The sequence below is a fragment of the Rhipicephalus microplus genome, chromosome 3 (assembly GCF_043290135.1).
Source record: "Rhipicephalus microplus isolate Deutch F79 chromosome 3, USDA_Rmic, whole genome shotgun sequence".
Lineage (NCBI taxonomy): Eukaryota > Metazoa > Arthropoda > Arachnida > Ixodida > Ixodidae > Rhipicephalus > Rhipicephalus microplus.
In genome coordinates this window covers 39,305,667-39,323,005 of record NC_134702.1, presented here as the reverse complement: position 1 = coordinate 39,323,005, position 17,339 = coordinate 39,305,667, and the positions used below count along the sequence as shown (strand labels likewise).

Genomic DNA, 17,339 nt, shown 5'->3' with positions numbered 1-17,339 from the left:
GTAAATATTTTGTATGTGTGTCTTTACTAAAAAAGGCATACATAAGAATTCTACGGACTGTAGCGTTTATCACGCTGCGCTGAAAATGCAATGCTTGCACGTAAAGGCAAGTGTTTCCAACGCTTTGCTAAGACGAGATGGTGGTAGCACATACCCGTCGCCTTGCGTTCTACACCTTATCGCATACGAGACGGGCACAAGCGCTGCGCGCTATGATTTCCAAGATAACTGCCAGATAGTGTTGATGTCTCACGTGTGACGTAACATGATGCGCTCATTCGCCTCTGCTGCACGCTTGAGGCACTCTAACGCAGCGCCTCCGGGTTACCATTCACCGATTTTCTCACGCAAAATATCAACTAAATGTTTTGTTCACTCTCTTCAGACGAAGACTTTCGTCTTTCGATGATATTTGCAGTGTAACATGCAGATTTGGGGCCACTTTTTCTCTCTAATCTGTTAAGTTTGACCTAAATAATGCCAAAGCTTACCTTCGTCCACTAGGGTCATCCCGTTGTTAAACAGGGCAAACTGCATTTCTAAGGAAAAGGAGGAAATAGATTTGAAGGGAAGAAGAAGAAAAGACCAGAGAAAAAGACAGTCAGTGACAAATTTCCAGAAGCAAACTATCCTAGGCATTTGTACGGATGATTCAGGCTCTGCTTGCTTTGTTTTGTTGCATTTTGCGGTATTCCAAAAGAAAAAGAGAAGCGTTCACTGGTACATTCACCTACGACGAGCTGATGGCGAAAGCAATCTTCCGCTTCTCAGTCGATTCTATTAATACAATCCACTTTCCCGAAAGCTTTCTGCATCTTACGTTGTTTTGTACCACTGCCTCCGAGATCGAAGACAACGCAGCTTCCAGTATCTCATGTTCTTTTGCACCACTGCCTGATTTGGGTGCACGTTAAAGAACCCCAGGTGGTCAAAATTTCCGGAGTCCTCCACTACGGCGTCTCTCATAATCACATGGTGGTTTTGGGACGTTAAACCCCACAAATCAATCATTTTGCACCACTGCCTCAGAGATTGGAGGCATAACAGCTGTTACTCTTGACTAGAGATTGGCGCTTGCGTTCTCATCTTTACAGCCCTTTCATTTTTCACGGAGTACAAGTTTTATCAAACGCGCACAGAAGATCAAGTTAACATAGACACATTAAGCATATGTGCACGTTTAAGGTGTATACGTTCCGCGGTATTTTCATCTGACGCCCTTTTCTGCAGTTTCTTACGATTCATTCGCTTCTTTCTTTTCGGCCAGAAAATGTCGTGCGTGACCTACTACGAACTCACCCAACCAGATGCTTCATTCGCGTGAAAGCCTTAGACGCATTGTCAAAGGCTAAAGGTGGCTGTCAGGAGCGTCCACGTAAACACGACTGATGAAAAAAAAATCCAAACTTGTGACGTCTATAAATGACGTCATCACGCGATCAGAAGTGGCCCGATCTCAGAGCCACTGCAAAACCACGTGGTGTGCATAAAGCGTTTGGTTGCGTACCAATGCATCGACTGAGAAGAAAATAATAACATAAATTTCGTTTTCGAGTCGCTGAACATAAGGAACCGAGTTACCTGGTTGTTGAACTACTGCTGTCCACATTACGTGTTACCACAGACTTTCCTCTTTTGCGGCACCGAAAGTATACATGCCAGAAAACGGCGCACCTTTGACAGTCTTCTGCAACTTGGCGACCTCGGCGTGCAGGCCTCGGAGAGTGAGCTTATGCTGCGTCTGCAGGAACGCCAAGTCGCTGCGGGCCGAGCGCAGCTGCGCCTGCAGCCTCGCTGGGTCGTTCTCCACCACCGCTGGCAACCTGGAGGAGGCAGCGGCATCTTCCTCGTCGCCACCACCGTCACTGCTGCTCCAACAGCCCACGGACTTGAAAGTTGCATTGCTCCGGCCATCTTGGCTCGTGTCGCCGCCACACCCTCTGCTGCTCCGACGGACCACGGACTCGAAACTTGCGTTGCTCTGGCCATCTTGGCTCGTCACTACGCTCGGCGCGGCGCACATCCGTCAGCGTGCGCCCCCAGCTGCCACTCTCTCCCGTGCCGCGCCGCCGCTCCTGCTTCTTCAGTGACTCACACTCGTCAGCAGCGCTGTCTTCTTGTGCGGCCTTTATCGCCCATAGTCACCGTGTCTGCAAAATGGTCAGCGTAAAGAGAAGAGCGTAAACGAGAGAGAGAGGGAGAGACAGAAGGACAACATGTGATTTTGACATACTAAAACTGTAGTTGGGGCCAATCCAACCTCAGTGCCGCTCTCAAGTACCAAATACATCTAGATCTATATACACACTGCAGACAAAATCCAGACATGGAGACTCTATAGCTGCCCATATCTTATGCGAATGTATACACAATAACAAAGATGCAGCCTCAAACAGAGACAGGCCTCAAGTACTGAGAGTGTGCGCGTTGCTAAGCTTGAACCTGAAGCAACGACTCCGTGTGGTCCAGCGAGCCGAGGAAGCCGCCAGCCACGCCTGAGCGAAACCTTAAAGGGGTCCAGGCAAGTCTCACGGATTCGCAATACAAAGGTATTCGACCTCATCAAAACCAATACACGAACACAAAAATAATGAATGGATAATTGGTTTGTTGTTCTGCAATGACGCTCGATGAAATCTAAAATACCAGTTATAAATTCAGTTGTGACAGAGTTCAAAAGGCAGAAAAATTAATAATTGAGAAGAGTCTAAGAACTCTTACTTAGTAAAAGTTAAAAAAAGGGCTCATGGAGGTATAACGCGGTGAATCTGACTAATAAAGTAAATACGTGAGCTCATACAGGATAACGACAAAACTTAGAATGCAGTTTTTATGGTCTTCGTAGTAAATTTAAGTAGATTAAATCACAACTCAATTCGTAAACGGCCCCGCAACATTTTTGGAACATGGTCAGAAAATGCCGACGATCAGTTGTCGAAGCTCCTGCAAACATGAGAGCCGAACATTACAGCGCAGCACGCGGCATGAAACTTGCAATCCAGTTTCAAGTGCGGTGGTTTGGGCTAGCTGGTATGACATGGTGATAGTCATAGCGCAAGAACAGAACGACGACAAAGGGACAAGAAGGAGACGAGCGCTCGTCTCCTTGTTCCTTTTTCGTCATTCGGTTCTCGCACCATAATTATCGCCAGTTTCAAGATCAGCTTTAATTGACTTGATTTCAGGGGTTTAACGTCCCAAAACCACTATATGATTATTAGAGACGCCGTAGTGGAGGGCTCCGGAAATTTCGACCACCTGGGGTTCTTTAACGTGCACCCAAATCTGAGTACACGGGCCTACAACATTTCCGCCTCCATCGGAAATGCAGCCGCCACAGCCGGGATTTGATCCCGCGACCAGCGGGTCAGCAGCCGAGTACCTTAGCCACTAGACCACCGTGGCGGGGCAAGATCAGCTTTAAATTGCCTACTTTTCTCTCGACAAGTGATGCCATAAGCGCAATTAGGCTTGCGACCATTGGCTGACTTGAGCATCGTGAGCAGTATAGTTACCGCGGCCGCCCCGAGATGCCACAACGTGTTCGCGCTCTCACTCGCAATCACAGTGAAAAAAAAAATGCTCATGTATCGTCTGAACGTATCTTCTCGACCCCCTTGTCATCTAACGTCCTTCTCCCACCCCCTGCCTGCATATCGTTTAGCGCGCGCACTGGTAATACAGGAGAGAGAAATCCCTTAAAGCGTACGAAAAATCCCTGGAACTGCACTTGTGCATGACAGATTCTACGAAAGTCATGTGGTAGTCGATAAGTGAGGCAATAAAATCCGATGTGTAAATCATTCGGTAATTACTTGAAAAATTGCTGCAGGAGCACACTAATGCCATGAACAGCGAAGCCAGAAGTTGGGGCGTACAAAACTCCAGCCTCCACAAATTTGTAAATTATATAAGTACGCCCGCTTATATGCGTACAAACATACGTAGTGCATAACACGGTGGTCATGTGGTCATTGTGCTCGAGTGCTGACACGAATGTCCCGAGATCGAATCCCGGCCAGGGCAGCCGCATTTAGATGGAGGTGAAATGCTGCCCCCGTTCTTATTTAGGTGGACGTTAAAGAAATACACTGTATAAAAAGGTCGACAACTGGGCTAGCGTGCATGGTTTCGTTATGGTTGAACAACCTTAGGTGGTCGAAAATCGCGGGGACCTCGGCTACAGCGTCCGTCACAATCATATCAAGGCTTTGGAAGAGGCAAGCCTCGATAATTGTTACTAGACGTACGTGCACGAAGATATGTGAAAAAGGGGAAGTGAACTCCTTCTCATATCAATAATTTCTGGCTATGCCACTGCTCAGGTGTAGGTAGAATAGGGGGAGAAAATGGGGCAGTCTGATGCGTTCTACCGTAGCACTCGGCTATATTGCCACATTGAATATGCAGCGCGAAGAGGACAACGAAGAACACGCGCAGCGAGTGAAGAAGACGAGGTTCTCTCCCGAAAATGAACGTGCGCTCGAACACGCAAGTAGCTGGTCGTGCTTGCTCTGGGGTTTTGGCCTAAGTTTGTGTAGTGGCTGTGGTTTCTTTGTCTTTATTAGGTGTTCCTATAGTGCTTTTACAGCTAAGTAAGCGCTTTTAGCGCTAGAACGTTCACTTAGATGCAGTTTTCTTCACCTGGACCAGGGGCTTGCCCCTGGTCTGCTTCACTTCCGCCACAGGATATACCAGTGGATCAGTTTCTACGCAACGGCATTCCCGCAGTTCCTGTGGCCCTCGTCCCTAGCAACGACGGCTTCATTCGGATGAAGAATCCGAAAGTGATCCAGGCGGAGCTTAGAGCTGTGACGTCTCACTTTCACAGCATCACAGAGGTCCGCCAGTTCGGCAGAGGTGGTGTTCTATGTTTTTCATCTGATCAGCTCTGTATCCAAGACCTATTGAAGTGCTCGAGTTTCGCGACCAATCCGGTGAGCGCCTTTATTCCCCCGCATCTGGCATGTGTGAAAGGTATTGTTCGCGGTGTCGATGTTAACTTGACCCCGTCTGAGGTATTAGAGATGTTTGCCATGACTGGTGCTATTTCCGTTTATAGGTGTGCACGACTAGTAGAGAAGCAGAAGACGCCGACTGAGTCGGTAATTGTAACTTTTGCTGGAGTGAATTTCCCAAGCGAAATCAAGGCATGGCCACTAATATACAGAGTGGAACCGCTATCACCGCGACCACTCCAGTGTACGAAGTGCTGGCGATACGGTCACACTATTAAAGGATGCAGGTCAGAACTCAGATGCCGAGTGTGTGGTGACAACCACGAAACAAATTACTGCAAAGCTAAAGAAGAGAAATGTTGTCTCTGCAACGAACAACACTGTGCAGATAATCCTGATTGTTCTGCAAAGGCTCGAGAAATGCAAATTCTTGAAATTATAGGGCGTAGGCGCTGTTCTCGACGAGAAGCCCTAGCGGAAATACAGACTAGAACTCAGGGGTATGCCAGTGTTGCAGCACGACATCTCTCGGAAATAAATGGGCCGATTTCCCTGAATATAGCGGAGGCCATAGAAAAGGCTCTAGAAAAAGCCATGGAACGACTGACTTCTAACCTTTGCGATTCTCTATCTCAAGTTTTGGCTAACCAGATGACTCGCATATTTGGTACAGCGGGAGAGTCAGGCCTAGTATCCCAACATGTTGAGAGTTCACGACCAATAGCTGACGGTGAATCTGAAACTGCGCCATCGTCTTATCAGCCCGCAGGAGCCTCTGCAATAGGCGTTCACAGCCAAAATGAGGAATTTGAAACCGCACCATCGTATTCTCCGTCTACAGCACCCTCTGCAGTAAATATACAGAGTGTAAGTGAAGACAAAGCTGCATATACAATAGATTCCGATGACATGGATTTGGACCCTAGGTCCCTGAAGAGATCTAGATCCCCTGTGTCAAGGAAAACTAACTCACCGAAACAAACAAAGAACAAAAAGTATCTGAAAGAAAAGGAGAGCCTTTCAAAGAGGGATTTCTTGAAAGAAAGCATTCTAGAGAAAGCTATAGCGGAAGCAGCTCTTTCGAAACCATAGGGTCGCTTAAGATTCTCCATTGGAATTGCCGATCAATCCTTTCTGCATCTACGGATTTGATATACTTGACTTCTAAATTCGCTCCTGATATTATAGCATTACAAGAGACATGGCTATCTGTACATAATTTGTTCCATTTAAATAACTTCCAATCTTTTCGATTAGACCGTCCATCGAGAGGTGGGGGTCTAGCTCTCTTTATTAGTAATAGAATTAGTATGAAAGTCAAATGCTCATACAAACATATGTCGCCAGAATGCGAAATTTTGGCAGTAGACATTACACTGCCCAACTGCTCTCCTTTCACTTTAGTTAATATGTATTTTCCGGATGGAGTTCAAGACACACGAAGTTTGGATCTAGCTACAAAATCGTGGTGCAAAGACAAAGTTTTAGTTGGAGACTTTAATTCCCAACACACGAGTTGGGGTTTTAGAACTGATCTTAGTGGGAAACGCTTGTGGGAGTGGACAATGGACAATGACCTGACGTGCCTCAACGTCAGAACCCCCACATTCATTCGTAATCACTCCAGGTCGGCCTTAGATTTAAGTTTTGTCAGTTCAGCCATTAGTACTTCTTCTTGGAAAGCGCTGGACTGTGGCACCAACAGTGACCACTTACCGATAAGTTTTGAAATTTCTTGTCCGATAATTCCATCTTGTTCAAATGTAAGAGTATTTGTAAATTACACTAAATTTAGGAATGACCTGAAGTCAGCACTGGCTTTTCACTCGGAAGAGAGCGATGATAAAAAAGCACTGAAAATAAACGCAGTCATTAAACGATCCTACAAAAGAGCCGAATTTACTGTTGAATCCACAAAAAGAGTATATAGCCGTTGGTGGAATGATGAATGTACAAGAGAGCACCGAAGACGTCAGGCAGCTTGGAAGCAGCTCTTACATAATCAATCCCCACAAAACTGGGCCGATTATAAATTCATTGCTGCGGGCTTTAAAAGAACGGTAGCTCAGGCTAAACAAGATTATGACAGAAGACATTATGAATACATGTCGAAGCCTAAACATATGAAAGCACTGTTCCGATATATGAGAGCTCGGAAAATCTTGCCATCACCAGTTAATGTAGCTTTTGATAATCTGTCGGCACAAGAAATGACCACTACCTTAGAGGCTATCGGTAAAGGTCTGGAAAGCAGATTCACTTCAGTAGTGCCAAACAACTGGCACAAGTCTACGACAAAGTCTGACTTTGAAGAAGTGACACAGACTGAGGTATCCTACGTGATTAAACATTTACCCTGTGCATCTCCTGGCCCAGATGGCATCACAGTACCCATGATTAAAATTCTGTTCAATTTATCGCCTCGAGACGTCGCCAATGTTATTAACTACTCCTTAAAAAACTCATGGGTGCCGCAGGATTGGAGGATAGCAAAGGTGATTCCTATACTAAAAAAGCCGGGTGGAGGATTAACAGTCGATAATATCAGGCCAATCTCTTTAACATCTAACATGGTCAAACTAGTAGAGAGGGTCCTACATAGCCGAGTAAGTATCTGGATGGCAGACAATTTAGTAATAAAACCGAACCAAATCGGCTTTCGTAGTGATTTCTCAATTTGGTGTGCCCATGCTGATTTAGAGAGCCGAATACAGCTCGCGCGTAAAAGAAGGCAATACGCTGCTTTAGTAACGCTTGACATAGCCAAGGCGTATGACAGTGTGGAGCACTTCATATTGTTAAATACGCTAGAGAGATTGAACTTCCCACAATATTTTATTGAGTGGGTGGCAGAATTCTTAAAATCAAGAGAATTCTACTGCGTCAAGGATGGATGTTCCTCATCTAGATTTAAACAAACGCGCGGAGTTCCCCAAGGAGCAGTCTTATCTCCAGTATTATTTAATGCTTTAATGAGCACAATTCCAACAGATCAAGAAGTTACTGTCTACATTTATGCTGATGACATCGCACTCTTTGCTGCTGACTGTGGTATTTACTCATTACAACTTAAATTACAAAGATATATTAACATGTTGGAAATTTGGTTGCAGTCGATTTCGTTATCGTTAAATGTCAACAAAAGCGCGCTCATGGCGTTTCCGCTTGCAGAACCAATTTCAATTTCAATTCTATATAAACAGGAACCCATCCAGCAAGTAGACTCTATAAAATATTTGGGAATCATTTATAATGACAAACTTAACTGGAGTCCACACATAGAGTATATAACTACCAAAGCACAGCGGGCTTCAGGCTTACTACACAAGCTAAGTAACCGGAAATATGGGTTACGGAGGCACACCTTGATAACGTTGTACAAGATGTACATGCGCCCCATCATGGAATTCGGCTGCATATTATTCTCGGGTGGCCCTGCTTATAAAACGAAACCTCTAGTTGTCTTGGAGCGAGAAGCACTGCGAATGTGTCTGGGACTCCCTAGATTTGTGGCTATCAACGTACTGTACCAGGAAGCGCGCCTGCCTACACTGCTTTGTCGATTTCGAATTTTGACCGTACAAGCATTTTTAAAATTTTATAGCTTACCGGCAAGAAGATCTCAATATGCTTTTATCGCAAACCCAGACGCCTTCTTCCTTGCTCATTGGCCACGGTTTCACACACCTCAGATAATGTTTGTACAAAAAAATCTACAAAGTATAAATGTGAACATTAGAAATGTAATTGAGACTAATGACTCGAATTGTCATGTTATTATTGAGTATGATGATATATTCCCGCAAAACGCCAAATTACAATCCCTCAAATTTTTAAATAGCATATTATTAGATTACTTAGAGCATGCAAAAACTAAAAATATAATAGCCACAGATGCTTCCGTAAATAATCAAAAGGCAGGTGTAGGCATTGCCTCTGATTTGCTTGACTGGTCCTTTTCAGTGAGACTGCCTGATTTTACTCCAGTTTTTGAAGCGGAGCTCTTGGCGATTATTTTAGCTCTTCGAAAACTTCCATCAAATCAAAACAATGCAGTAATAATGACGGATTCTCTTTCAGTTTGTGCAGCTCTGACAGCTTCAGAGAACTCTCGAATTCTAAGCACATTCAAAACATTAGTACCGCCGCAGTTGAGACTCCTGAGATTACTATGGGTTCCGGGTCACTGTGGATTAAGATTAAATGAATTGGCCGATTCCTTAGCTCGAGCCGCACTTGATGGGCCAGTTTTGTCCATACTGCCAGATGTAGAATATATCACGGCTATAAGATATCGAAAATCGGCAATCTCCACTGATACGATAGAAAAAGTAATTACATGGACAGACTATAACCACCTCATGTTTCCATGGCAACCACACTGGAGTCAGTCCAGAAAGATCGAAGTCTTAATCACTAAATTTCGATGTCGTGTCCCCCCCCTAAACCTATATCTACACAGAGCTGGTCAGACAACATCACCCCTCTGCGCATTCTGCGGAGAAATGGAATCACTAGATCATTATTTTTTGTATTGTCGCCGCTACGAAATACTTAGAAAAAGGTTACTAGTTATGCCATTTCGGAAAATAGGTCTTACATTGACGGCGGAAACGGCGCTAAGCTTTGGCGCCTCAGCTTTGGGACATTGCCACAGGGATGCTTTCAATGCCGTTTGCGATTATATTCAGGCAACCAAGCGTATACCTTTGTGATCTTCAATCAAAAACAAAAAAAAAATTATTAATTACTCCCAAGGGCAGAGTGAAGTAAACGCAGCTAAGTGGTAAACATAACACCTCAAATCTCAAAATTGCTCAACTTGATTTTTTTTTTTCGTTTGCTCTTTTTATGTTGTTTTTATTTTTACATTAGTCTTATTATAATACCAATTCAATACACATAGTTAAAATGATTATAGATAAACTGCACTACACTTTCTTGGCCAATCCCCCTAAGTGGGTATGAGCCAACCTCCCAGGGAAACAAAACAAAACAAATCAGTTTGCCAGTATTCTAATACAATTAAAGTGAGTTTCCTGGATTCGACTGCTGCTGTTTCTGCATTGTGACACTGGTGGAGGCGCTGGGTACATGTTCGGGACGCCTGACAACAGCCCCGCATCTGGTCAAGAAAGACTTCCGCGCATCGACACCCCCGTTCACCGCAGCAGCCGGCGCCTGTTAGGCCTCAGCCCGGAGTTTGGTCCATTGCCGGAAAGCGTGACTGTGCCAGAAAGCATGACGGCGCCTGGAAGCACTGGCCCCAACATGTCCAGCCCCAGCACGACACAGGTGACTGTTTTGAACCCTCGACTTCCGGTTGATTTCCACGGAAACGCATATGAGGATGCACATGACTGGCTCGAGGAATTCGAGCACACAGCGAATGTTAACGGTTGGAACACCACACAGAAATTGGGCTACGTTTATTTTCCGCTTCAAGACGGAGCCCGAACGTGGTTCACGAATCGCGTGTGGTCGTCTTGGGACGAGTTCCGGCAGGAGTTTCTCGACACGTTCGCGAGCACTGAAAGACGAGAAATCGCACAGCGTCTCCTCGAATCACGGATTCAGAAACCAAATGAATCCGTTACGATGTTTGTTGAGGACATGGCGCGGCTATTTCGTCGAGCAGATCCTAATATGCCCGAAACCAAAAAGGTTAGCCACCTCATGCGGGGCATTAAGGAGCAGCTGTTCGCTGGTCTCGTACGAAACCCGCCTACAAGTGTGGATGAATTCTCCAAGGAGGCGACATCTATCGAACGCGCACTGCATCTACGTTATCGCCAGTATGACCGCCCAACCCACAGTGCACCGATCAGCGTGGCAGCCTCTACCACAGCAACAACACCCGACGAAGGTTCTTTGCGCCAACTAATACGAGAAATCGTACAAGAAGAGGTCAAGAAACTCGTCGTCAAACCGAATGACTGCGCGATCGCCTCAGTGACGGAAGTTGTACGCCAGGAGATCAGGCAAGCGCTCTCGCTTCCTGAGCCGAACACGAGCAGTCCCAGGGCAAGCTATGCAGACGTAGTCCGCCGACAGCCAGCGAACGTGCCGACACCACATCAGTACCACCAGCAACATCCGCCGACAGCGCCTTGGTACTACAGAGAAACTTCGATGCCGAGGCGGCCACCACTTCGCAAAACTGACATCTGGCGTACCCCTGATCATAGGCCCCTGTGCTTTCACTGTGGGGAAGCAGGCCACATCGTTCGGTATTGCCCGTATCGCGCCGCAGGGTACCAAGGATTTCCTTCTACGGTTCCTCGGCGCCATTTCAATGGAACATCTGACGTCGACACGAGTGTCATGACCCCGCGGGATGTTCCTCCTGGGTTTCGGTCACGCTCACCCTCTCCTGGGCGTTTTTCTCCATCCTCTAGACGGAGCACCACTGACATGCAAAGAGGGAGATCTCCTAGTCCACGCCGGGGAAACTAAAAGCAGCGACCTTAGGGGGGAAGGTTGCGAATCGTCGAAGTGCTGAAAATCCCCCATTACTGCCGAGCGAAGAGAGACACATTTTCAATGAATCGACGAAAGATGGGGTTGTTACTGCCGAAGTTGCAATTACGATTGACGGACATGACGTCATGGCATTGGTCGACACTGGCGCGGACTTCTCGATAATGAGTGAGAGTCTGGCAGACACGCTCAGGAAGGTTAGAATGGAATGGACAGGACCGCAGATTAGAGGAGCTGGAGGGCAGCTACTCACACCTACCGGAAAGTGCACCGCAAGAATGAAGATAGGGGATGCATCCTTCGTCGCAACTTTTGTTATCCTTTCTGAGTGTTGCAAGCAGGCAATCTTGGGGATGGATTTCTTGCGCGAATATGGTGCCATCATCAATATTCCGGACGGTGTACTGACCTTTTCAGCGGATCAAAGCGCGGCGCTACACCGAAAATCCCTACGAGTCATTGACGATGTGACCATACCTCCGTTATCGTGCCGCCTTGTTCCAGTCACGTGCAGCGAGCAGAATACTGGAGAAGGAATCGCTGAACAAGTATTGACGCTCCTACTCTCTCGCGGTGTTGCAATTGCCAGAAGCATCGTCAACGTTGTGTGCGGTGAAGCAGAGGTTCTGTTGACGAATTTTACCAACGAGCGACGACACATTACACAAGGCACTACAGTCGCCTACTTCGACGAGATCACCGAAATCCGCGAGTGCTGTGTAGTACAACAGGACGAGCCGCAAGCCACGTCAGCCTCACCACCTATTGACGTAAGCTCGGATTTGTCACCAGCGCAGAGACAGCGTCTAGTAGATCTTCTTCACCAGTTCAGAGACTGTTTTTCATCGACCTCGAGGGTCAGTCAAACGCCACTGACGAAGCATCGGATAATAACGGAGGAGACGGCAAGGCCAATACGACAGAACCCATACCGCGTAGCACCGAAAGAGCGTGAAGCAATCCAGGAACAAGTGAAGAAAATGCTCGATGATGACGTCATCCAGCCGTCAAGAAGTCCTTGGGCATCGCCGGTAGTGCTGGTTAAAAAGAAAGACGGAAGCTTGCGATTTTGTGTCGACTACCGCAAGCTGAACCGTGTGACAAAGAAAGACGTGTACCCATTACCGCGGATCGATGATTCACTCGACAGGCTGAGGTATGCACGCTACTTTTCGTCAATGGACCTCAAAAGTGGGTATTGGCAAATAGAGGTCGACGAGCGAGATAGAGAAAAAACGGCTTTTGTAACGCCTGACGGGCTTTATGAATTTAAAGTCTTGCCATTCGGATTGTGCTCAGCCCCCGCAACATTTCAGAGACTGATGGATACCGTTCTGTCAGGCCTTAAGTGGCAGACATGTCTGGTCTATCTGGACGACGTCATTGTTTTTTCAAAAACATTTGAGGAACACCTGAGCAGGCTGCTATCGGTATTTAGGGCAATAAGGTCTGCCGGCCTGACACTGAAACCCGAGAAGTGTCATTTTGGTTTCAAGGAGCTTAAATTTTTAGGCCATGTGGTGAGCCATGAAGGTGTTCGACCTGATCCCGATAAGATTGCGGCCGTCAGAAAATTTCCGGTACCAAAAGACAAGAAAGCAGTCAGGCGTTTCCTTGGCCTATGCGCATACTACCGAAGGTTTATTGCCAATTTTTCCAACATAGCCTCGCCGTTAACACGACTCACAAGAGAAGACGTTTCGTTCACATGGGGCGACGATCAACAGGTGGCATTTGACGATCTCCGACAACGCCTGCAGACTCCGCCTGTGCTTGCTCACTTTGATGAGGATGCTCCTACCATGGTCCATACAGATGCCAGCAACGTGGGTTTAGGCGCTGTACTCGTCCAGTGGCAAGACTCAGCCGAGCGTGTGATCGCATATGCTAGTAGGACGCTTTCCCGCGCCGAGTCCAACTACTCCACAACGGAAAAAGAGTGTCTTGCTGTCGTATGGGCGGTTATGAAGTTTCGTCCGTACCTCTATGGCCGTTCCTTCCACGTAGTCAGCGACCATCATTCCCTCTGCTGGCTGACCAACTTGAAAGACCCGTCTGGTCGGCTCGCACGGTGGAGCTTACGCCTCCAAGAGTTTGATATGACGGTCGTGTATAAGTCCGGACGGCAGCACGCCGACGCCGATTGCTTATCAAGGTCACCGATAAAGCGCGAAGAGGACACAGAAGATGACAGTATGGCGTTTGTAGGAGTCGTTGACACCACTACGATTTTGTGCAAGCAGAAAGAAGACAGTGAGTTGCTTCCTCTTATTGAATTTTTGAATGGCCGGACAACAACCGTCCCTAGAAGATTTGCAAGGAGCCTGCCGTCATTCTGCTTACGTAGTGGTGTTCTCTATAAGAAGAACTTTTCTCCCAGAGGAAGTACCCACCTACTTGTCGTTCCGACGTCACTTCGTGAGGAGATACTTTGTGCTTGCCACGATGAGCCAACGTCTGGTCATCTCGGATACACACGCACATTGGCCCGAATCCAACAGAAATACTACTGGCCAAGACTTCCAGCTATTGTGAAGCATTACGTGCGCACGTGCCTCGATTGCCAACGACGAAAATCGCCACCGTTAAAACCAGCTGGGCTATTACAACCAATTCAAGTGCCCACGGCACCTTTTGCCCAAATTGGAATGGATCTCCTTGGACCATATCCGACTTCCCATGCTGGCAACAAGTGGGTAATAGTCGCCACTGATTATCTTACGCGCTATGCCGAAACAAAGGCTTTGTCAAGTGGCACCGCCGTTGAAACCGCACGATTCTTCGTAGAAAATATCGTCCTGAGGCATGGTGCTCCAACAATCATAATAACGGATCGAGGTGCCGCTTTCACGGCCACGCTCCTGAAGACAGTGCTTGAGCTCAGTGGAACCGCCCATCGGAAAACCACTTCCTATCATCCACAAACCAACGGCTTAACAGAACGCCTCAACAAGACTATTGCCGACATGTTGAGTATGTACGTTGACGTGGATCACAAGAACTGGGACGACATTCTACCGTACATCACGTTCGCCTATAATACAGCGCAGCAAGAAACTACACGAAGAACGCCGTTCAGTCTCCTTCATGGCCGTGAAGTGACGACGATGCTTGACGCCATGTTACTGCACGACTGCAATGACATCGATTTGGACGCTGCATCTTTTACCCAACGAGCAGAAGAAGCGAGGCAGCTTGCGCGTGTCCGAATCACCCAGCAGCAAAATTATGACGCCCAACGTTATAATCTGCGACACCGACATGTCGTCTATCGGGCCGGCGACAAAGTTTGGGTATGGAGTCCTATCCGCCGCCGGGGACTGTCTGAAAAATTGCTGAAGAAGTATTTTGGCCCCTACACAGTTTTACAACGCCTGAGTGACGTTAATTACGTGGTCGTTCCTGACAACCCCTCGACAACTCGCCAGCAAAAACCAGAAATCGTGCATGTTGTGCGAATGAAGCCCTACTTTTCGGACTGACTTACACCATACATCTGCTACACCGTCTTTTGTAGAAGAGCATCGGGACGCTGCTCTCTGGAGGGGGGCAAATGCCACATTGAATATGCAGCGCGAAGAGGACAACGAAGAACACGCGCAGCGAGTGAAGAAGACGAGGTTCTCTCCCGATCAGTTTGCCAGTATTCTAATACAATTAAAGTGAGTTTCCTGGATTCGACTGCTGCTGTTTCTGCATTGTGACAATATATGGAGGGGGCCACATTGGATATCGTGTTTCAAACTGCGTCGTTCGCGCATGATGAACCACGGATACAAACATGAAGCGACATGGGTCGAAGCCCCTACGTGAAGACCGAGGCGTAGCGTGACCCTGTTTGTAGCGCATCCACGAAAAGAAAGAAAGAAAGAAAGAAAGAAAGAAAGAAAGAAAGAAAGAAAGAAAGAAAGAAAGAAAGAAAGAAAGAAAGAAAGAAAGAAAGAAAGAAAGAAAGAAACGGTATACGGTGCGACACGGGACAACACTGATCACGCCCGTGAGTTTCGGGCACGTTCGTGACCTGTCCCAAATGCAGATCATTTGAACGAATGCGTCGCGGCCATGGTTGAGGACAGCGATGAGCTCAGACCCCGCGGATCCGCTCCGGTTCCCTGACTGCCGACCTATAAGCGTATAGTATACGTAGCTGGCCCACACAGTCGCCCGGCTCACGATCGTACGCCTTTTGTCTGGCAGGCTCGCGTTTCGTAATAAAACTGCGCGTTTGCGAAAGTATCTCTGTATGTATACATGGATATACACCGCAGGGCTCTCGTCCCTGTTCATTGAGATTCAGGAAGTGTAGCTTCATTATAGCAAAAGTGGCGGAGTCGTTTGTACCAGCGTTTACACCCTCCCTCAGCGTTGTGACAAGAAAATTGGAGTGTTCCAGCGCAGCCTAACCATCTGTTTGTCGGTGTTTTGATGCTGCACGTGTACGAATATGCAAGCGCGTGAACAAAGTAACTGATTTTATACACAAATGAAATGAAGCGCGATATTATTGAAAACAATGTAATGGACTTTACCACACACGCAAGCATATGCATAATCTCAGAATTTAAACGCGTCTTACCTTCGAGATGTAAAGGTTTCTTGCTCAGGCAGCCAAGGAATGTATTTCAACGCAATATACACTGCGTACAATAGGGAGCTTAGAATACCGTTTGCAAGCGCTGCGGGCGTAGCGGGTGCCATATGACTTTTAGAATAGCGTTTGCCCTGTTGCAAACCGCAACGTACGATCGCAGCGACACCGTAGCCTTGAATCCAGTGTTTGCGGGCCACATGCGGGCCACGATCGCCGCACGATGTATATCGGATTTTCTGCGTGCGGGCCGCGAACGCGAACGCCGGCTCCCGTTACGGCGCATGCGCAGTGGCAGCTACCGCACCGCAAGGGCTCGCGGTGCACTGTTCTAAAACTCCCTAATAAGTGTGACGTAGACATAGTGTCTGGCAGTGTTTTGCCGGTAAATGATTCACCAAGCCACTGACCCCACAGCAGGTGAGACATGGGTGTCGTCACATCATAATGTGACGATACCCATGTCGCCCGGTGTGGCTGCATCATCGAACAACGCACACCCACAAGACATTTTTCTGCAGCACCTTCAATCGTACACGTGCACCGGATTCTAGAATCTCTAGAATCGGGCGCTCTCAGGAATCTCAAGAATGATGCTAGAATCTCTAGCTCATTTCGCTGAAAAAAAATTATGGATATCCGTCTTCCCTCCCTGGCCACACCTCGTCACCCTACAGGTCTTGCGCCGAACACACACACACACACACACACACACACACACACACACACACACACACACACACACACACACACACACACACACACACACACACACACACACCACACACACACACACACACACACACTGCACGCGCGCACGCGCGCGCGTGCAATGCAGAATACATTGGATTAGATACTAGACTGTAGGGTGCTCTGCTAAGTGGCTACTGTACATACGCATACGCACCACCTCTTCTTGTCCCCATCATCATCCTTCATCTCTCTTTCCTTCCTCCTTCCTTTATCCCCTGTGTAGAGTAGCAGGCTAGAGCGAACTAGCTCAGGCCGACCTCTCTGCCTTCCGATAAAATCTCACTTTTTCTCTCTGACACACACTAGAGCTTCACTTGCCTTCCTGCGTCCTATATAATAAAAATGTTACTTTTGTTGTGGCTGTTGTTGTTGGGCAAATACGACTCACCACCATCTGCGAGGAACTGGCCGTGAATCGGGCGGTTGTATATTATGTTATGAATGTTAACAATGGGATCATTTGCTGATGAAAAATTTCACATTGGAGTGTTTGTTTTCAGGCGAGGCATGAACTAGAGAAACCATTTACCCAATAGCTCTAATTGAAAAGCGCGTATGAG

The 17,339-nt window shown here is 47.2% G+C and overlaps 1 protein-coding gene across 3 annotated transcripts in view; it reads right to left on the bottom strand.

The window, feature by feature from the left end:
- Positions 1-17,339, bottom strand: part of LOC119176438 (uncharacterized) — a 37,152-nt gene that overhangs the window by 4,410 nt on the left and 15,403 nt on the right. Inside the window, exons 2-3 of one of the 3 annotated variants that reach the window (XM_037427709.2) lie at positions 1,675-2,150; positions 492-539 (exon numbers count right to left, since the gene is read on the bottom strand). In XM_037427709.2, coding sequence (XP_037283606.2) covers positions 492-539; positions 1,675-2,023 — 397 coding nt within the window. In that variant the 5' untranslated portion in view covers positions 2,024-2,150. The remainder of the gene's footprint in view (positions 1-491; positions 540-1,674; positions 2,151-17,339) is intronic. The other 2 variants (XM_037427718.2, XM_037427728.2) reach the window with 2 other exon arrangements.